Here is a 22,492-nt window from a genome sequence, read left to right on the forward strand (position 1 = left end):
AAAACACATTCTAGAGATTCCCACTTTTTACTGGTACATACGTTCATATCTAATAGTCTTTAGATGACTAAATATAGATGAATACTCGTGAAATTTGATATATATATTCTAAAATAAGTATAATTTCACTTCACCTACCTGTCGACATGAAATTTCCAAACGCTGACAGTAAAAAAAAAAAGCCTGGATGTCGCGCAAAATGGGGCGTGACCGAATTTGGTTTTGGGCGTTCCCAGACAAAGAGAGTGACCGAGATTGGTCTACGTTCCGTTATATTGCTATTCCCACTATATTATATGACCGGCGGCGACCAGGTGATCGTATGCTGCCGCCGCCCGGCGGTCACAATTTCTCAGCCGGAATTAATCAATTTGTTACATGTTACACGTCGTGGCTTTAACAGTTTGAGTGCCGGCCATTAACACGGGAAACATGGTTGAATGCCAGCACCCACTTCAATGATCTCTCTCTTAAATTATGGCTATGTGTCTAATCTGCCTGTCGCTTATCAATGACTTGTTTGCAGTCAACATTGTCGAAACGGATTATTATAATTTTTTCATATAATCGGTTCATTTTCGTTTTATAGCATTTTGAAAAGCCCTCGTTTTTCAGGAAAATATATAGATTCCGTGATAAACGGCATTTACTGGAATATTCGAGCATACACAAAAACTGAAATTTTTCGGCCTATTTATGAGTCATTTTCAAATAAACGCTAGATTATCGATAGTATATGTGTACTTATGCACGCTATAGAGGCGGGCTGAAAAATCGATTCTCTCATTTCCTCATCAGCGATCACAGCCACACACACGCATAGGGCAAACGCTGATATATCTGTGAAAAAAGCTCTGATTACCCCAAGACTGGTAAAATAAATTCCTTACCTGAGATCAGATGTTATCCAAAAAGATTATTCCAATTCCTGATCGCCATTCCAAATATCGATCACGCTTATTGATTAGTGTTGGGTCCTGTAAATACATAATCCACGTGTTTTCCGGGCCGGCGATCACAATCGATCCTTCAGTTGGCTTGACGGAAAAGTAAAATGAGCAAACTGACCACTCCCCCTGCATCAGTGTAAAGTAATGGGGTGCAGTTACACAGGGAGAGACGATAGGGGGCGGTATCTTCCCAATTGAGCTCAGAGAGACTCTGCAGCACTAACCCGAGGCTCGATATATAGCTATATATATATAGCTATATAGCGTCGGGGGCACTCAAAGGTCGGCATGAACTAACGACAAAACGCGTCTGTGGCACTCAATGTGTTAAGTAGGGATGCACCGATCCGATATTGGTATCGGCCGCCGATATCAGTAAAATGGCTGGATCGGGTATCGGTAAAAAAAATATATATATATATCGGATTTTTTTTTATTTGATAAATAATAAATAAAACTAGACAATTCCGGGCAGGGAAAATTGTGAAAGTGTGGGTGACGCCTGTGCACCACCGGCCAACGGGAGAGGGTCTCTCGCGAGTCTCCATGACAAACGGTTCAAAAGATACAAAAAGGGGGCACGGCCTAAGGATCGGGGGAGTGGTCAACATAGACCAATGAAAGAGGATATCCCTGAGTACAATGACACAACCCGCAAGTCTCTACGACAAACGGTTCAAAAGATACACAAAGGGGGAGGAGCCAAACTATGGGCATGGTCAACATAGACCAATAAAAGAGGACATCCCTACTGAGTACAATGGCACAACCCGCAAGTCTCTACGACAAACGGTTCAAAAGATACAAAAAGGGGGCGGTGCCTAATGATAAGGGGGAGAGGGCGTGGTCAACATAGACCAATAAAAGAGGACATCCCTACTGAGTACAATGACACAACCCGCAAGTCTCTACGATTTGATTTGGATTTTTTTTTTGATTTGAAGTCTTTATTTCGAACATGCAATGAATACAACAAACAATAACAAAAAAGAAAAACAACTCAATCTGCATGTTCGAAAAGGAGTAGGAAGAAGTATACACTTATTTAATCCTACCCCTTTTCCACTACTCAAATGAGTGTACTATTTTAAACATAAAAAAGAAAAGAAAAAAGAAAAAATATATATATATATATATATATATATATATGCAAAACAAAAAACAAAAACGATATATGTATAAAATAAAATAAAATAGAACAAAATAAAAATGTAAACACCCGTGAATATCAAGTCCCTTCTTCATCCCTGTACCTTGTGAACATAATTTCCTTATACATCAGTTTGAATTGTCTCATGTTTGGACATTGCTTTAGCACCACATTTAGACTGTTCCACAGTTTCACTCCACATATTGAGATGCAGTGTTTACGACAAACGGTTCAAGAGATAAACAACGGGAGTGTGGCCTAAGGGGGTGTGGTCTAAGGATCGGGGGAGTGGTCAACATCGACCAATGAAAGAGGATATCCCTACTGAGTACAATGCCACAACCCGCAAGTCGCTACGACAAACGGTTCAAGAGATACACAAAGGGTGTGTGGCCTAAGGGGGTGTGGTCTAAGGATCGGGAGAGTGGTCAACATAGACCAATGAAAGAGGACATCCCTACCGAGTACAATGACACAACCCGCAAGTCTCAGAGGGAGCGGTCAATCAACTCAGTACTGCTACACAGAGGGGCCATGAAGGGTTAACTCCCTGAGAAGTCATTGCCAGGTCAGCTGTACTGAGTTGATTGACAGCTCCCTCTGAGTCATGCACACCTGCTTACCCCTAATTAGGCTGATGCAATGACATGCACTTTGGTGGCAATGTATTTCAATGAGGGCTGACACATTCCTTCAGTCTCACGATGATTAAAAGAAAACTATAGGGGCGCCCTCGTGGCGCATACCATAGTGCCTCGCGCACCTATGCGGCCGAACCGGGTTCGATCCCAGCTCCTGTCATTATTTGTCGCATGTCCTCCCCACCTCTCCTCCCGTTCGCCCTCTCCTCTGTCGGTCCTGCGTGACCAATAAAGCTGTAAAAATAATAATAATAATAAAAAAAAAAAACTATAAGAGATGAAGCTTAGTCCTCTTAATGTGAGCGCTTAAGGACCCCAATGAAGGGTTCTGTGCGATATAGTGTAATTCCGTCGACAATTGTGGCCTGGGTGGCGATCGGGAAACAAGGGGGGAAACGCAAAAAAATCTGGTTTTTGCTAGAGTGTGGCTCAGCGGAGTAGCAATACAATCGTCAAATTTGCTGACGACACAGTGGTGGTGGGCCTGATCTCTGCCAACGACGAGAGGGCCTACCTGGAAGAGGTCAAGGTCCTGGCGGGATGGTGCCAGGAAAACAGCCTCTCCCTGAACGTCAGCAAAACAAAGGAGATGATTGTGGACTTCAGGAGGTCGGGGGTCAAGGACTACAGCCCCCTCAGCATCGACGGGGCACCGGTTGAGAGAGTCAACAGCTTTAAGTACCTCGGAGCCTACATATCCGAGGACTTGACATGGACCACACACATTAACAGTGTTGTGAAGAAGGCACGACAACGCCTCTACTTCCTCAGGCGCCTAAGGAAGTTCCAAGTCAGCCAGAAGATCCTTAAGAACTTCTACTCATGTACAATAGAGAGCATCTTGACCGGCAACATCACCTCCTGGTTTGGGAATAGCACTGCACAAGACCAAAGCAGACTACAAAGAGTGACACGTTCAGCCGAACGCACAATTGGAGGGGGGCTCCCCACCCTCCAGAACATTTACTACAAGCGTTGCAAGGGCAAGGCTAAGAGAATCATTAAAGACTCCAGTCACCCGAACAACTGCCTCTTTGAACTGCTGCGGTCAGGCAAGCGATACAGGAGTCTCAAGGCGAGCACAGAAAGACTCAGAAGAAGCTTCTATCCCCAGGCCATCAGGCTGCTAAACGAACAATGAATGAACACTACACAACAACAACCACCAAACGCACATAGCACACACATCCACACGCACACACTCACTTTAAACAAACACACTGTAGCACCCACTCCACACACTTATAGCACACACCCACTTTAAACAAACACACTGTAGCACCCACTCCCCACACTTTATATTTATGGATGAAGGATTGCACTACAACTCGTACACCTTACTGTAAATTGTACCTAAAATTGTACCTCATCCCATTTCTGCTTTGCACTAGATAGTACTGTACATTAGTACACTGCATAGTATTGTGTATTGTATATTATATGGTAACTCAGAACATTGTACATATGTCTATACCGAACACTGTGACCTCATTTTCTTCTTCTAAATTCATGCTATATTATGTTATTATGTTATTTGATACTATCTTGTCTAGCACAGTCTCTGGAGCGTAACAGTAAGAAGCATTTTGTATGAAAGTATTCTGTACTTCTGTATGACAACTATTAAAGAACTTGAACTTGAACTTGAACTTGAGTGAAGAACCCATTGGTGTCTATGTGGAGCATAACTTTCAAACAAATGGTCATAAGTTGAGATAGAAATGTCCAATTCCATTTAGTTTTCTTTCGTGAGCGAGGGGACAGCCGTGTCATCGTTTTGATGTGTTGTTTTTATATCTATGTCCAAAATTGAGATCACTGTCGCAATTTACCCAAGATGATCGTAAAAAAATAAATGCATCTCCTACACTCTAATTCGCCATTCATTCCCTATGGACCGAAATGTTCCCGTTTAAAGTCGATTTGTAGCCAAACGGTGCGGTGAAACTTAATAGCAAACAGTAATAGCAACTCGAGTTGGAGCAAGCCGTCGTTTTGATACCTTTCACGTGTATGTGGTGCGAAAGCTCTGGGAGGAGTTAGCGGGCAAAAATCGGCGGAATAAAGAATAAAAATAGTATAGATTACTATAGTGTGGTTGCAACCTGGCTACGCCAGGTCACCCACACTAATAATAAATAACAATTCAGTACATTTATATCTATGTGTTCATTTGTTACATTTAGTTTCACTAAGTTAGGAAAGTCCTTTGTTTACACACTTGTGATCCTTTACAATTCTTAAAAACAAAATATATTTTAAAGGTGACATGCATTATAAATGTCATTTTTCAGTCTCTAGCATTGTATTATAGTAATAGGAGTTAGTATCAATGTGTTTTAGTGTCTAAATACCATATTGGCGGATTGCTCTGATTCAGCTCAGATCATTTCCTGCTCCAGTAAATTAGGCCATCCTGATTTGAAAGCCTGAGTGACGTCACTCAGGCTCTGGGTAGCAGACAGTGATGTGATTGGCTCTGTGGTTGTAGCTAATGCCCGCCCACAATCTACCTAGACTGACTACACAGCAGTGGAAACCACTTCCTCATACTGTGGCAGAGAAACCCACCTCTGCATGCACTCTAGAGGGAGAGAGAGAGATAGAGCATTCGGGAGCACTTGTGGGGGGGGGGGGGGGGGGGGACCTGCAGCGCGGCACACGGGAGAGTGAAAGAAAGAAAAAAAGGAAGAGAGAGGGAGAAAGGGAGGCCCCCCCGCCCCACAAGCTGCCGCACGGCACACCGAGAGGGAGAGAAAAAAAGAAAGGGAGAGAGGGGGCCTTATCAATAATGGCCTGTCTTCTCTCTCTCTCTCACACTCTCTCTGTCTACCAGTCGCAGACTGTGTGGACTGACTGTCACTCAAAGTGCTTATGGGTGGAGCCAGGTCATAACAGCCTGACATCTTGAGGCTGAAAAATTATGGTTTTGAGTACTTGATTAGAAATATAAAACAATGCCGCACATATATATACACATCTGAGATATACACTCACATAGGGGGCAGAGGCACACATGGATACGAAACACACACAAGAGATAGGAGTACAGTCACATACCAGGAAGATGCACACACACACATATGAGGCATGTACACATGCTTACGTGATACACGTACCCACATACATGTGTCGGAGACATGCGTGCATGCATGTTATCATGCACAACTGCATATGTCTGGGGCGCTTTCTCTCACATGCAATATGGAGAAGGGTGGCATCCCGATAGAGGGTGCAGCACATACCTGCTCGAAGGTAGTTCGGTCTACATGCAAGGTATATATATCAGGGATGTATACGCATAATGTATAGTATAGTATGTTTCTTTTTTCGTAAGTCTTTTTTTATTTTCCATGTCAGTTATTAATGTATTTGTATGAGTCCTTTACATGTTTTGTATGTTCTTACAAAAAAGAAAAAGACAAATCCTGGAAATTGAATATGATGATGTGGAAAGAGATGTTTGGAATGTTGGAGAGATTTGTGCAAAAAAAAAATATATATATAAAAAAAAAAAAATATATAAAACAATGCATTTCTTTGAAAAAAAAACCTTACAGATGTCTTCAATAGACTCACAGGAATTGTGTAAAGTTGCCCAAATAGTGCTAGGAATAGCAACGCATGTCCCCTTTAATATAAATATTTTTTTAAAACAACGTGGATAAATTTTTTCTCTTTTAACTTTGGGGGGGGAGGGGGGGGGGGATTGGACAATGGGTATCGGATCGGTATTGGTATTGGCCGATTAGTATCGGTATCGGGACTGAAAAAGTCGGATCGGTGCATCCCTAGCTTTAAGGCTTACCGAAAGCAGCGGGTGCTGCGGCGCCGAATCCTTGGCCGGGCGAAGGCATCGCCATGTTTCCGAAATTCATTTGGACGTTGGGAGCAGGAGCAGCCTGGCCAAAGACAGAGGCCGACGCGGCTGGAGGGAGAGCAGCAACAACAATTAGGGGGGAATTTTCGTAAACAGTCAATACAGATATAATGAGTTGGAAACAGTTATGCTGTCGTCAGTTGTTAAGTCATGACATATCAGTAATATTGTCAAATACTCGCTCTAGCAAAAGCTTGTCTATAAAAGATTAATTGAACATCTCAATAAAGCACAATATTATTTACACTCACCAGTACAGGTTCAGAAAGAAACATTCAACATATACGCATCCAATTAATGAAATATACAAAGCTAAAGACAGAAAGGAAAACACTACAGGTATTTTTTTTTTTATACTTATCAAAGGCATTTGATACAGTCGATCACAATATCCTCCTGCAGAAGCTCTCACATCTTGGAATAAAAAACAATGCACTGCTTTGGTTCACCAGTTACCTTAAAGATAGACATCAATTCTCCTTTTCTTCCTTTACTTTGCGGTCTGCCCCAAGGATCAATTCTTGGGCCTTTGTTATTTTTGTTATATATCAATGACCTCCCTCACGTCTCAGACAGGCTGTCGAAAATTGTATTTGCAGATGACACAAGTGTATTCTATTCACATCCTGATACCATCATTAGGGTCTTAAATGAAGAACTTAACAAACTATCAATTTGGTTTAAATGCAATGTAGAAGCCAAAACCGACATATTAGAAGTTGTATTATAGGTAATGGTGTATTTATGTTTGAATGGTGTATTTATGTTTGTACACTAGGGGGCACACCACCTCTATTATAAGAGGCTCTGTTAACCAGAGCCTAGGCATGCACCTGTGGAGGATTCACCTTTTCAAACCTGCTTTCACTGTTGGAACTGCTTAGGCCATGCAAAATAAATTGGTTGGTTCCGGTTGCCGACCGATTTTATGTGCGACCCAAATTTTTTTATGAGTTTGTAAAGAAAATAAATTCTATTTAAAAAAAAAAACGCACACAATAAAGTTGAATTAAATCTTAGTACAAAAAAGTGCAGTCAATGTCAATAATGAGAATATATAAAAAGCAAGTATTTCACAATATTTGCACAGCTCTCTGACATCAGGATATTTAGTGAGTAGTATTTAGGGGTGGCATTTTTAATACTACTACCTTTGTACATTGTACTTTTGTAGTACAGTCAGTGTCTTTGTATTTTAACCTTAGTATTGTGGATATTAAACATGCTGGCAGAGTACATGCATCCATGTTGTCGTGAAACATTTTATTAAATAAAAAAATTCCCTATCCATAGTCGCAGTGGGACATTTTTTTTAATTTTAAATTAAATAAATAAATTCCCTACCTACCCATGGCCTTTACTGACAACCAACAGGAACCAAACAATACATTTGGTTAGGCCATACCTAACAAACAACTGTTCTGTTAACCATCATCATCATCTTTCCCGTGGACAATAAACCCTGCAAATTACATCAGAAGCAGCCTGGACATTCCTCTTTATCAACCATCCACAACTTTGATTGCGGAGTAAAAAATTATCTAAGTGCAGTGTTTCCCCTAGGATTTTTTTCAGGGGGGGGGTGGTAGGCCCCCCAAAACTACTAGTGTTGTCACGGATATGTGGTGTACAGTGTCGTCATAGACGCGCGCAGTAAAGTTTAAATATCAACATTATCTGGCCATCCTCAGTAAATATCAAACTTTCCAAAGACCAGAGTTGGGACGGGCATGCGCGCGCGCACACACAGAAAGGGAGAATGGCTTATATGAACTATCCAGTTCATATATCAACTTATACTATCCAGTAGGGATGTCCGATATTATCGGCCGACCGATATTATCGGCCGATATCGGCAGTAAAATGTGATATCGGAAAATATCGGTATCAAAAAAATAAATAAAAAAAAAACAATTTTTTTTTTTTTTACATTTATTTAACCTTTATTTACCCAGGCAAGCAAGTAAGAACCAATTCTTATTTTATTTATTGTCAAAAGTATGCATGTTGGTTTAATTCAACAACAAGAGATATGTAATGTTAATTTTTACTTTTTTAATTATCATATTTTGCACAGATAATGCTTACATTTAGAAAGCCTTTTGAATGCATCCAGTGAAATTATTAATTACCTGAAATTATTCAGTTTTTTTGGGGGGAAACCCTGCATATATCGGTATCGGTTGATATCGGTATCGGTATCGGTATCGAAATTAAGAGTTGGACAATATCGGAATATCGGTATCGGTAAAAAAGCCAATATCGAGCATCCCTACTATCCAGTTTGTTTTTATATAATTTAGCTAGCTCGCCAACGTTACTGTGATTAAAGCTAACTTAAAAAATTTATATATATATGTTTTTTTTAATATAGTTTTTTTCAGAGGGGCGGGGGGTCCCGTTGAAACACTGAAGTGGGTGCATCATGGATGCAGAGGACCAATGACTGCATTCAGGCATTTTGGACGGAGTTGTTAAAATTCACTCTACTCAAAATCTAATTTAAATCGACGTGGCATTTCTCCTAGAAGAAATGCCTACTTAGAAGGCATTCTTCTCTTCTGAGAATGCCTGCCAGACAAAACAAATTCCGGAGAGACGACCCACCAAGGACACAGAGCTGATAGGACTTTTCCAGCTGTCAGGAAAGCAGAATGAGGCTGTAATTCCTCTCCAAGCCCTCCCAGAGAACAGTCGCATATCTTTCCCTCTCCCAGACCTCCAAGGCCACCCGCCCCCCCCTGCTGCCGTCTCATTGCCTCCTAAAGCTGTCTGACTGCCGTGTGGATTCTCGCCTCTCATCGCTATTCATACCTCCCTGGAACCGTCCAGCCGTGTTGACTCAAGATCTTTTTCAACAGAATCAACTCAACTTTCAACCGCAATATGGATCTAATAAGCTGGGCATTTACAGCAATTGATCGCATATTTTCCACGAGGAAGCAGGATGCGGCTGATCCGCTCTGTCCACTCTGGAGTTTCCAATCGGGCTACACGATCGATACTTACGGGAAATGGAACCCAATCAGTTTCTATCCTCTGGAGATCAATGATGTTGAGGATGTGTATCTACTAATATTCATGGTGACCGGAATGGGCGCGCTCAGCATATGGATCTGGTACTGCTTTAGCTTAATTAGGAGAAAAGTAGATCCTTTGGCTGTGGATATGGCCAGGATCGAAACCAACCAGGTAGAACTGTATAAGAAGCTCGCCGTCTATAATTCTAAGGAACAATCTAGCTCAAATGCCATGTTGCAGAGCATCGCAATCTACCACTCTGACGAACAATCGAGCTCTAAGGCTATTCTGGAGAGACTTGTTGCCTACCATGCAGATGAACAGTCGAGGTCACAGGCCATTCTGGACATCGCAAAGGAAATTAGGCCACGTACTAATTGAGTTATAAGTCTCATTTCATGCCCCATATCTAACAGATTAATGTATTGGATTTAGGCAGAGCTAAATGTTTAATGTTTACTGTGAGCGACCTGTAGTGCCAAAATAAATAAAGGATTTCTATTATATTCTATATATTGTGGGGAGCGGCTTTGAGTGTCTATTATAAATGCAATGATAATTCCTTCATTCATAATTAGCTTGTTAGTTGTCCTTGTAGGCTAGCTAGTTTTATGCTAGCATGGTGAGCGTATGATGCTAGGCTACTGTCAGAATACTGAACGACTATATATGACTGAGCCGTTATAACCCTTTCAACATCCAAACCCAACAGCAACAAAGGACATCATCATGACTCACCGAAAGCTGGCTGGTCTTGGGCAGCGGCCCCAAAGTTGAAGCCTGCAGCGGGTGGCGCCGGATTATTGGATGCTGCCGCTCCGAACTGGTTTCCCGAAACGGCAGCGCTGAAGTTAAACCCGCCGGAGCCTTGCTGGGCAGGGGTGGTCATAGTCTGCTGTGGCGCAGCGCTGCCAAAACTAAAGTTAGGCGCCTGGGCGGTCTGAGTCTGGGTGACGGCGCCAAAGCCTGGGGTGGTCGAGGGAACCGTGGCGGCGCCGAAGGCAAAACCGGACGAACCGGAGCCGAACGTCGGCTTAGCCGGAGTCCCGAAGGTAGACGCTGCCGTGGTGACGCCGGATCCGAAGGTAGACGCTGCCGTGGTGGCGCCGGATCCGAAGGTAGAGGCTGCCGTGGTGGCGCCGGATCCGAAGGTAGACGCTGCCGTGGTGGGACCGGATCCGAAGGTAGACGCTGCCGTGGTGGGACCGGATCCGAAGGTAGAGGCTGCCGTGGTGGGACCGGAACCGAAGGTAGACGCTGCCGTGGTGACGCCGGATCCGAAGGTAGAGGCTGCCGTGGTGACACCGGATCCGAAGGTAGAGGCTGCCGTGGTGACGCCGGAACCGAAGGTAGAGGCTGCCGTGGTGACGCCGGAACCGAAGGTAGAGGCTGCCGTGGTGACGCCGGAACCGAAGGTAGAGGCTGCCGTGGTGACGCCGGAACCGAAGGTAGAGGCTGCCGTGGTGACGCCGGAACCGAAGGTAGAGGCTGCCGTTGTGACGCCGGAACCGAAGGTAGAGGCTGCCGTGGTGGCGCCGGAACCGAAGGTAGACGCTGCCGTGGTGGCGCCGGATCCGAACGTGAAAGGTTTACCCGCCGATGCCGTCGCACCGGGGAAGGCCGGTGGAGCAGTCGTACCGGGGAAGGCCGGTGGAGCAGTCGTACCGGGGTAGGCCGGTGGAGCAGAGGAGTCAAACGATGGCTTTCCAAATGCGAAGGTGGACTTTGTGGCGGAGCCGGCATCCACGGTGGTAGTGGCCGCGGTGCCAAAGCTACCAAAGGAGGCGGTTGTGGGGGCCGCCTGGCCGAAGGGGTTCATCTGGGTGTTTGGCAGCGTGGTGGCAGGGTTGGCGGCCGTGAACGCAATATTTGTCCTACCAAACGCAAATGAGTTGTTAGCCGCGGCGTCCGGAGACATGGCTGTGGCCATAGTGGTGGCGGCTCCAAACTGGAAGCCACTACCTGTTGCAGGGGCAGCCGTGGAGCCGGCGCTCGCGGTAGAGGTGGCGGGGGCCCAGTTTCCAAACAGAGATTTAACAGCGGGCTGGGCTGCAGTGTCAGTGGTGGAGGCCGGCATGGCCGCAGTGCTGCTGACCATCCCGGTAAACTGTGGCGACGGCGCAGCCGTGGTGGAGCTGGCTAATATGCCGAATAGGGAGGAGGCGCTGGCGAGCGTGGAGGACATGGCACCTGGGGCCGAGGTGGTCGCCGTGGCTGAAGATGAGAGCTGGCCAAAACCGCCGCTGGTCGGGGCACTAACAAAAGGGGGTTTGAAGGTGGGAACGGCAGGTTTGTTCTCTGGGCCTGGGGTGGCCGGGGAGGTGGTAGTGGCCCCAAAGATGGGTTTGAACATGGTAGCCAGGAGAGGGTTAGCACCACTGGCTGGCTGCGAGGTGGTGGTGGTGGAGGCTGGGGTGCTAGCAGGGGCAGTGGGTGTGGCTAGTCCAAAGAGGCCAGCTGCAAGCATGGTGGGAATACTGCTGGGGGGCTTTGTGGCCTGACCAAGCACCTGGCTGAAGGCAGAAGGCACACTGCTTGACGTCTGACCAAGCACCTGACTGAAGGCAGAGGCTACGCTGCTGGGTGTCGTGGTGACGGGCTGGGAGGCCGGGTTCAGCTGCGGGGAGTCCCATGTAGAGGCAGGCTTCAGCGCTGAACCATCCGTCTCAGCGGGTGTCATCAATGCTGTCCCCCACGTAGGCGGCCGGAGAGGAATTGAAAATAGGAAAAGAAACAGAATGTTAGAGACATACAAAAAAAAAGGATAACTAACGAATCGATCCTATTATACTGGATATGGACAGGGTAACCATTGTAAAACGGACTACATTTTTACTTCTCGTCAGTTGTTGATATTAGCGAACACTGCAACAGGAAGTCTGGAGGCTGTTCCCTTTCAAAGCAATTCCACTGAAACTGCAGCAACTAATAAAAAAATAAATCTAAATGGAGTTATAAGTGAAATTGAACTTCTCAATATCCGTTTTAACTGGCGACAAAGTTTCAGAGTTCAATCTTGCTCTCTTTTTACAGAAAAATGGTATCAAGAACGGCAGTAACTACAAATTCACAGGATAGTAGGGGTGTAAAGGTACACGTATCCGACCGTACCGAACCGTTTCAGTACTGGACCTTAGGTTCAGTACGGCTGTGTAGTGTACCGAACGAATACAACGGTATTGTTACAAAGGATCAGATTAAACCGAATATATATATTTATTTATTGATATATATTGCATAGTATTTGTATATCGTTTTGATATCCCCTGTATATTCCTTGTACATATACACGGAATATCCCTTTAGCCCAGACCATAATAGTTCATTCTCCTATTGGACAGCGGTCCACCGGCGCCAGGGACCGGCCTCCGGAGCCAGGTTCAAAGTCACCGTCAAGATGTGTCTGGACATGCCCGGCCTTGCCCAGGGATACGCGACAGAAATGAGATTGGAACTAGTTTGTTCACCGTGCGTATAAATACGGCGCAGGTGAATATAGAAGCCCCTTACCCCCTTACCTTCCTTAGTATGTTACCGATAAGTTGAAGCCTCACCCACGATACAACGTGCGGTGAAGTATGGCCTGTTTGGCCCCAGAATAGAGCATCGAGACCGCGTGCGAATTAGTAACTGAATTGTCAGAGTTTGGCGCTATACCGTCGAGTGCGACATATTTCTATTAAGTCTTTAATAGTCTATTTGTGTATAGTGCGGTTAGAATTCTACAGTGACCAGCATCTCCAACGCTTCCTCGTATTAGCTAGAGTTCTTATCCAGGCTGGGCCGACCACATGGCGCTTTCACCCGAGGAGACCTAGACGAGAGCCGTATGGACATGTACACTGGATTAATCTACCCGACGACTACATAGCCCTTTGCGGCTGGAATATATTTGCTTTGGTCCTGTGATTTATGGAGCGGATAATCGCCGACGCCTGCACGTGTTGGATTTACCCCGAGAGGAGTCAAGTCGAGTCGGCGCCCAGAGAGCCTGAGGCCGACTAGCTTTCTTCCCTGTGGAGCTACAGTCTACAAGAGAACCAAGCTGTATTCGTCTGTGGATCAAGAGGCTATTGCACCGGCTTCTGTACCTGAAGTCTCCCTAGTCATCGTTGACCAGACGTCCTACTACCGACAGATCTTCTACCCCCCCTGCTGGCTTACAACCAGTGGGAACCCCTTCCAGTATCGCCCGCTATCTTACTAGTGCACCATAGATATGATTCCCTAAGATTCAGGTTGTATAATTACCTCCTGCGTAACCAGAGAATGGACATTCGTTATTGATTTGCCTACGCATATTCCTTTGCCTTACAAGTGCATTCAAAGAATAATGTAAAGTATCCTATGTACCTTTTGCTCCATTAAATACTTAATTAATACCTTTGACTGGAACCGATTTCATTGTGGGAAGTGTTCATCATATTCATATATCGTGTACTGTATGGCCAGTAGTTAAAGTACATAAAGCGGTAGTGGTTTAATACTTATCAATACAGTCAGGGAATTGTACCCCTCAGTTACAATTGGTCCTTCGAGCCGGAGGGTAACTAGTGTAATATTAATATAGTGGTATTAATATTGACATGGCCTATGATGAACACTCCACAAAACGGTTCTCCTAAAGTAGATCGCCCGCAGCGTAGACGGCAGACACCTCAGTACTTAGAGGATTACGTTGCCAATATACTACCTAGCCTTCTACAGACGGTAAACGCGGAAAAAGTAGATAGTAAAATTATGTCCGACCCTATCGCCCAGGTTACCCCGCCAATAGAGGCCCTAGTGGGTTCTAATGTAACTGACCAAGCTCACGGTAGGGACCAGGAGGGACCTGACACGACTTTACCCCCCGCCAAGACCGAAGAAGTAGTCCCCGGAGAGCTCCAGGATAAAGACGGCTCTCCAGGGATGGAACTCTACCCGCTACAAGAAGAAGAGACCCCGGAGATGGATCTCCAGGACTCGCCACAGGAGAACAGATCTCCAACGAGTACTGCCAGGAGCGGATCACCTCAACCAGCGTCTTCCCCCAGCGGGGCGGACAAGATGCTGGCACAGGCATTCCTCGCCAGCCTAGCAGCCTCTACAGAGCGCGATCGACTCCAAGCACAGATGCTTAGCGAGCGCGAACATTCTTCCATGGAAAGAGAACGCATTCAAGCGCAGCAATGGAGCGACGAAGATCGTATACGTCTAGAGATTAGACGCCTTCAGACGGAAGAGAATATGGTAAGAGACCGGGCCGAAGCAGAGCGCGCCGCCGCCGAAGCAGAGCGCGCCGCCGCCGAAGCCCAGCGCGCCGCTGCTGGTGCCCAAAGAGAAGCAGAGCGCGACATCGCTCTCACCAAACGCGAAGCCGAGCGCGACCGATTACAAGCGCAGATAATGGAGCAGCTGATCGCCAGGGCGACACCCCCTCCCTCCGCACGGGGTTCCAGGGCCTCGTCAAGACACGGGTCAAGGGCACCCTCCCCTACCCGATCAAGCGACCCTGAGCCCGACCACCAGAGAGAGCCTATACCCCCCTCCGAACTCCTTCCCCGACCGGTCCACGCGAGGACCAGCTACAAGGAAGAAACGGTCTACACCGCGGAGAGGCTAAATAGACGACTACAGGATCTAGAGGACCTGCCAGAGCAAGAAGAAGAGGGAGAGGAGGAGAGTCAAGCCCGACAGCAGCACAGAACTCCACAGGACCAGGAGGTCCAGTACAGCCCAGGCTCTACCCCTGCGGCTCTGCACTACAGACCCCCGACTCAATTCACGGGTGAGCTTGACGCACGACCAGCCCCGAGGAATAGCACCTGGATACGCGGGCCATGGTACCCAGCAGGTACCAGCCCACCAAGAGGCGTAAGAGGAGACTCGCCTAGGAGGCCTCTCTTCCAACGCTCACCGATGTGCCAGCCATCCATGGCATCATACATTGGCACACCGACGTTTCCGGACTTCACCCACGAGAACAGAGCACAGTACACCGAGCTACGAATGTGCTTAGAGACAATGATGTCCGATGTAGCAGACGAACCGTACAAGTATGCTATCCTACTGAAGCACCTCAAGGTGCCCCGAGCGCACAATATAGCGCTGGCCTATGCCACCTCTACTACCCCATACACAGCGGCTCTAGCAGCACTCGACCAAAGATATGGACGCATATGGGATTACGTAATACAAGAGATAAGGCATATCGACCGCCTACCCCCAGCCACAGACAATCGCTCACTAGATGACCTGTCTATCAAGGTACAATCCCTGGTAGGGAGAAGCTTCCGCCCGCCCGACAAGAGCGCTTCAGGCGGCAAAGAGACCACCGTGATCCTAACGGTCCCGAGCCATCCCTCCTAGACCTAGCCGACTTCCTAGCGAGAGAAGTCAACAGCCTACGGTTGGATACGTTCATGCGGAGCACCCCAAGCTCCAGAGAGGGACCTAGGAGAGCAAACGATGGCCGAAGATTGGTGACCGTCATGCACCAATCAGAACCAGTACCGAGCAGCAAGAACCACAGTACCCCCTCGATGAAAGAGAAGTGGAAGATGGTGTGCCCGTACTGCGAGAAAGAACACTGGTTGTCACAATGTGACACATTCAAGAAGATGACCGCCGACGAGGTGGGTCAATGGATAAAGTCCAACCGACGCTGTTACCGATGTGCGCGCAGTCACATGGCAGCCGACTGCCGCTTAAAGAAGAGGTGTAGTCGGTGTGACGGAGCCCACCTAGATGTCCTACACGACAGTAACAGAAGAAAGCCTGCACCCTCAAGCAGCACAAAGGCAAGTGTTATGTACATTGACCCCGCCAGCAGCGGGGGCGCCCGAGTGCTCTTAAAGGTGGTCCGCGTAACACTGAGTTACCAAGACAAGGTCATGGACACTTACGCCGTCCTTGACGACGGGTCAGAGAAGACCCTTCTCCTCGCGTCCGCTGCGGCCCAGCTGGGGCTGCGGGGGAGCGAAAACCAGATGACGATTCGGACAATAAGAAGAGATCTAAAGACGATAAAGGGCGAGAATGTCTCCTTCACTATCGCAGCAAGCGGGCAGCCAGAGAGACGGTATAGGATTACTAATGCTTTCACCAGCCAAGAAATAGGCCTGTCGCAGTACACCTACCCCATCGCCAAGCTGATGGATAAATATGTGCACCTGCGTCAACTACCTATCCCGCCCATAGACGGTGCCACCCCGACCCTGCTGATAGGCTCCGACCATGCAGACCTCATAGTCCCGATAGACCGGGTCCACACAGGGCCCAGAGGCTGTCCTGCAGCAGTCGAGACCCGCCTAGGATGGACATTACAAGGCCCCCTCGCTAAGTCTCTTAACCGAACAGCAGCCACTAACTGCCTCCACTCCAGAGTGACAGAAGAAGACACCACCCTCCTACAGCATGCCGAGAGGCTATGGACACTAGAGACAATGCCCTTTAAGAACGAAAAGAAAGACATTCGTTCCAAGGAAGACATTTACGCCATAGCACTCCTCGAGCAAGGGACAAAGAGAGTCAAAGTCAATGGAGTGATGAGATACGCAACTCCACTCCTGAGGCGAGAGGGTATGCCTACCTTCCACGCCCCAAAAGAAGCGACGGAGCGGTATCTATTGAACACAGAGCGGCGCCTAGCCAGAGACCCCGCTCAAGAGACTGTGTACCGCGCTGAGATTAACAAGCTAATCACAGCGGGACACATAAAGAAAATTGACATTAAAGAGGCCGATCAGACGACTGAATCATGGTACGTGCCGCACCACAAAGTCCACCACAACGGCAAGGATCGTATTGTGTTCAACTGCAGCTACCAGATCGGATCACAAAATCTGAATAAAGAGCTCTTGCCCGGCCCAACACTCGGCCCCTCCCTACTAGGCGTGTTACTACGTTTCCGCCAGGACAAGGTGGCCATCAGCGGCGACATCAAAGGGATGTTCCTGCAGGTGAGACTAGTGGAGGAGGACAAGCCCCTGCTGCGGTTCCTATGGAGAGAGAGGATCGGGGATGAGCAACCAGCCATCTATCAATGGGAAGTCCTCCCTTTCGGAACCACATGCAGCCCATGCTGTGCTACGTTTGCACTGCAAAAACACGTCGCAGAGGACCCAGCAGCTGATGAAGAGGTCCGAAAAAGTTGAGAAAATAGTTTCTACGTGGACAACTGTCTGCAAAGCGTCTCGACGCCAGAAGAAGCCGAGGCCCTTCTACTCAAGCTCCGCGCCTCCCTGATCAAAGGCGGCTTTGATCTCAGGCAGTGGGCCAGCAGCGACCCGCAAGTATTGCGCAGCCTCTCCCCCGAGGACAAGGCAGCAAGCAGCGAGACCTGGATGGCGACCATCCCAGGAGAAGCCCAAGAAATGACATTAGGACTAGTCTGGCGCTTCAAAACAGACTCGCTCCATTATAAACACACACCCCTGACCAAGGAGCAGGGAAGGTCGACTGCACTACCGACCACCAGACGGAGTGTATACAGAACACTCGCCAGACAATATGACCCGTTGGGATGTATTCTACCTTACACCACCAGGGCAAAGATGATTGTAAGAGCGTTATGGGACAAGGACCAGGGCTGGGACGACCCCATACCCGAACACCTTGCATCCACATGGAGAGAGTGGGAGACGGAACTCAGCTCACTCCCAGGTGTTAACATACGCCGCAGCTACTTCCCACCCACAGTGAGGCCGGAGACGTGCCAGATGGACCTGCACGTTTTCAGCGATGCCTCCGAAGTAGCCTACGGTTCGGTGGCCTACTTGCGTGCCCGAGAGGAGGGAGGAGAAATACATACTGCCTTCATCCTGGCTCGCTCAAGAATAGCCCCACGAAAGCAACAATCTATCCCGCGTCTAGAGCTCTGCGCAGCCCTAGCAGGAGCGCAACTCGCCACGTTAATCCAACGTGAACTCACCATTCCGGTGCAAAGAACAATCTTGTGGTCAGACTCCACAACAGTACTCACATGGATCCGGTCTGATTCGTGCAGATACAAGGTCTTCGTGGGAGTCAGAGTCACAGAGATTCAAGATTTAACAGAAGTAGCAAGCTGGAGGTATGTGGACACAAAACACAACCCAGCTGACGTCATCACCTGGGGAATGTCCCTGGATGACCTCACCCGTCACAACCTATACAGTGACGGGCCAGAGTTCCTCAAGCTCCCGGAAGAAGAGTGGCCTACACCCACCCCACGGGAAGCGAGTAAAGAGGAGGCAGAAAACAAGAAATCTATGTTCTGTGGATTGAACACACTCGTCTCCACAGACCCCGACATAGACGATTGCCTCACCCTAGAAAGTGCGCAGCTAAAGACATTCCTGTGGCACCACCCAGAGGTTCACTACTGACATTACTGCAGCTGACTACGAAGAAGCGGAACTTCTTCTACTACAACGAGCCCAGAGAGACTCGTTCCCCGATGAGCTAGACTGTCTACAGGGAGCAAAGCCCGTCCCATCAGACAGCAGACTGCTCCACCTAGCCCCCGAGAGCGACGCCCATGGTCTCATCAGAGTGGGTGGTCGTCTGCGGAGAGCTCCAGACTTACCGGATGACGTCAAGTACCTGATAGTCTTAAACAGCCGACACAAGGTCACAGAGCTGATCATAAAGAAATACGACGAGGATGTGCATCACGCCGGGGCAGAGAGTCTTCGCGGAGATCAGACGTCGCTATTGGATACTGCAAGGGAGAGAAGCAGTGCGGCGCTTCCAGCGAACCTGTCTAGACTGTCGTAAGTGGCGAGCGCAGCCCAGTATACCCCGGATGGCTGACCTACCTCCCTGTCGCCTCCGACTCGGCGACAAGCCCTTTCACTCCACCGGTATGGACTGTTTCGGCCCGCTGTATATAAAGAAAGGAAGAGGCACCGAGAAGCGGTGGGGTATTGTATTCAAATGCATGACCACCCGAGCGATGCATATAGAACTCCTTCCAACCATGAGCACAGACTCATTCCTTATGGCCTTCCGAAGATTCACATCGCGTAAAGGAAAACCGTCTATATTGTTGTCTGATCACGGGACAAACTTCAAAGGCGGAGAAAGAGAGCTGAGAGAGAGCTTCCAAGCTATGGGCCCAGAACTTAAGACCCACCTCGCTCCATACCAGATTGACTTCCAGTTTAATCCCCCGAACGCACCTCACTTCGGTGGAACTTGGGAACGAGAAGTACGTTCAATAAAGACAGCCCTGTACGCCGTGCTTGGGGCCCAGACCGTGGCGGAAGAAGTCTTAATGACAGTCCTCACGGAGATCGAGGGAGTATTGAACTCAAAGCCCCTCGGTTACGTCTCAAGTGATGTAGCAGATGTCGACCCAGTCACCCCCAACACACTCTTGATGGGGCGCCTGGACCCCGCGCTACCACAGACAATGTACAGGCCTGAAGAAGCGAACGGCCGAAGAATGTGGAGGTACAGTCAAGTATTGGCTGACAAGTTTTGGAACAGCTTCCTACTCCACTACCTACCGTCTCTACAGACCCGCCAGAAATGGGTAAAAGAGAGAGACAATTTGACAGAAGGAACAGTCGTCATGATTATCGACCAGTCACTACCCCGAGCTATGTGGCCGGCCGGCCGCGTAAGCAAAGTGATCACCGGTGCCGACGGAAAGGTCCGAGCAGCCGAAGTGCTCGTCCAAGGGCGGACCTACACCCGACCCGTGGCGAGGCTGATAGAACTGCCAAGGCTCCCCGATACCATCGATGACGACCATGACCCCATGACTTTGTGAACTGACAGACCCCTCACAGCAGACATTGAGTAGTGGACAGTGCGGTTAATCTGTCTCTGCTTAGCTAATTAGGTGGGACTAATTAGGGGGCGGCTGTTACAAAGGATCAGATTAAACCGAATATATATATTTATTTATTGATATATATTGCATAGTATTTGTATATCGTTTTGATATCCCCTGTATATTCCTTGTACATATACACGGAATATCCCTTTAGCCCAGACCATAATAGTTCATTCTCCTATTGGACAGCGGTCCACCGGCGCCAGGGACCGGCCTCCGGAGCCAGGTTCAAAGTCACCGTCAAGATGTGTCTGGACATGCCCGGCCTTGCCCAGGGATACGCGACAGAAATGAGATTGGAACTAGTTTGTTCACCGTGCGTATAAATACGGCGCAGGTGAATATAGAAGCCCCTTACCCCCTTACCTTCCTTAGTATGTTACCGATAAGTTGAAGCCTCACCCACGATACAACGTGCGGTGAAGTATGGCCTGTTTGGCCCCAGAATAGAGCATCGAGACCGCGTGCAAATTAGTAACTGAATTGTCAGAGTTTGGCGCTATACCGTCGAGTGCGACATATTTCTATTAAGTCTTTAATAGTCTATTTGTGTATAGTGTATCGTGCGGTTAGAATTCTACAGTGACCAGCATCTCCAACGCTTCCTCGTATTAGCTAGAGTTCTTATCCAGGCTGGGCCGACCACATGGCGCTTTCACCCGAGGAGACCTAGACGAGAGCCGTATGGACATGTACACTGGATTAATCTACCCGACGACTACATAGCCCTTTGCGGCTGGAATATATTTGCTTTGGTCCTGTGATTTATGGAGCGGATAATCGCCGACGCCTGCACGTGTTGGATTTACCCCGAGAGGAGTCAAGTCGAGTCGGCGCCCAGAGAGCCTGAGGCCGACTAGCTTTCTTCCCTGTGGAGCTACAGTCTACAAGAGAACCAAGCTGTATTCGTCTGTGGATCAAGAGGCTACTGCACCGGCTTCTGTACCTGAAGTCTCCCTAGTCATCATTGACCAGACGTCCTACTACCGACAGATCTTCTACCCCCCCTGCTGGCTTACAACCAGTGGGAACCCCTTCCAGTATCGCCCGCTATCTTACTAGTGCACCATAGATATGATTCCCTAAGATTCAAGTTGTATAATTACCTCCTGCGTAACCAGAGAATGGACATTCGTTATTGATTTGCCTACGCATATTCCTTTGCCTTACAAGTGCATTCAAAGAATAATGTAAAGTATCCTATGTACCTTTTGCTCCATTAAATACTTGATTAATACCTTTGACTGGAACCGATTTCATTGTGGGAAGTGTTCATCATATTCATATATCGTGTACTGTATGGCCAGTAGTTAAAGTACATAAAGCGGTAGTGGTTTAATGATACCATACTTTTTTTTTCTCTCTTTTTTAACAAGTCGATTATTAATTTCAATATAGAATATTCGTCGACAGCCCTACAAGTACAATTAGTTACTGCACACACTACATCACCCCTGAGTGGAACATGGAAAGCCAAACTTTCCCCCACTGTACTGAAAACCCGTACCGAACCGTGACGTCTAAACCGAGGTACGTACCGAACCGTGTTTTTTGTGTACCGTTACACCCCTACAGGATAGTCAAAGAACTTTAAAGCCATTTTTCTCAGTTTCACTGTTTGCATAGTTACTGCCGTTAGTTAGCATGAGACTAATCCTAGTCATACCTGCGGCGGTGGTGGTGGTGGTCGATGTAGCGCTAGCTAGGGGGCTGGAGGCAAAGGCAGTAGTGGGGGCGGGGGCGGCTGTGGGAGCAGACGCCGTGCTGATGGCGCTCGATGGAGGATCTAGGTTGATGACGGGGATGGAGGCGGCCGCCTTGGCAGGGGTGGAGGCGGTGGGCAGAGGGGCGGCCAGGAGGCTGCTCAGAGTGGTGGTGGAGTTGAGGAATGAAGCCAGCTGAGAGGTGGTGGTCACCGCGGCCGGTGGAGGGACCGGCTCCTCGGGCTCTGAGGAAGTAGGACAAATATACGGCTCAATTAATTGCATTCATATGGCGCTTATATCCAAAGCACTTTACAACGTATGCCTCACATTCACCCAT

General features: G+C 47.9%; 1 protein-coding gene across 1 annotated transcript in view; it reads right to left on the reverse strand.

Moving 5' to 3' along the window:
• Nucleotides 1-22,492, reverse strand: part of pom121 (POM121 transmembrane nucleoporin) — a 49,202-nt gene that overhangs the window by 1,034 nt on the left and 25,676 nt on the right. The window contains exons 11-13 of the mRNA XM_084338374.1: nucleotides 22,116-22,397; nucleotides 10,381-12,327; nucleotides 6,550-6,669 (exon numbers count right to left, since the gene is read on the reverse strand). Of these exons, the coding sequence (XP_084194500.1) occupies nucleotides 6,550-6,669; nucleotides 10,381-12,327; nucleotides 22,116-22,397 (2,349 nt within the window). The remainder of the gene's footprint in view (nucleotides 1-6,549; nucleotides 6,670-10,380; nucleotides 12,328-22,115; nucleotides 22,398-22,492) is intronic.

This window comes from Notolepis coatsorum, assembly GCF_963971535.1.
Source record: "Notolepis coatsorum genome assembly, contig: SUPER_8_unloc_1, whole genome shotgun sequence".
In the NCBI taxonomy this organism is placed as follows: Eukaryota; Metazoa; Chordata; class Actinopteri; order Aulopiformes; family Paralepididae; genus Notolepis; species Notolepis coatsorum.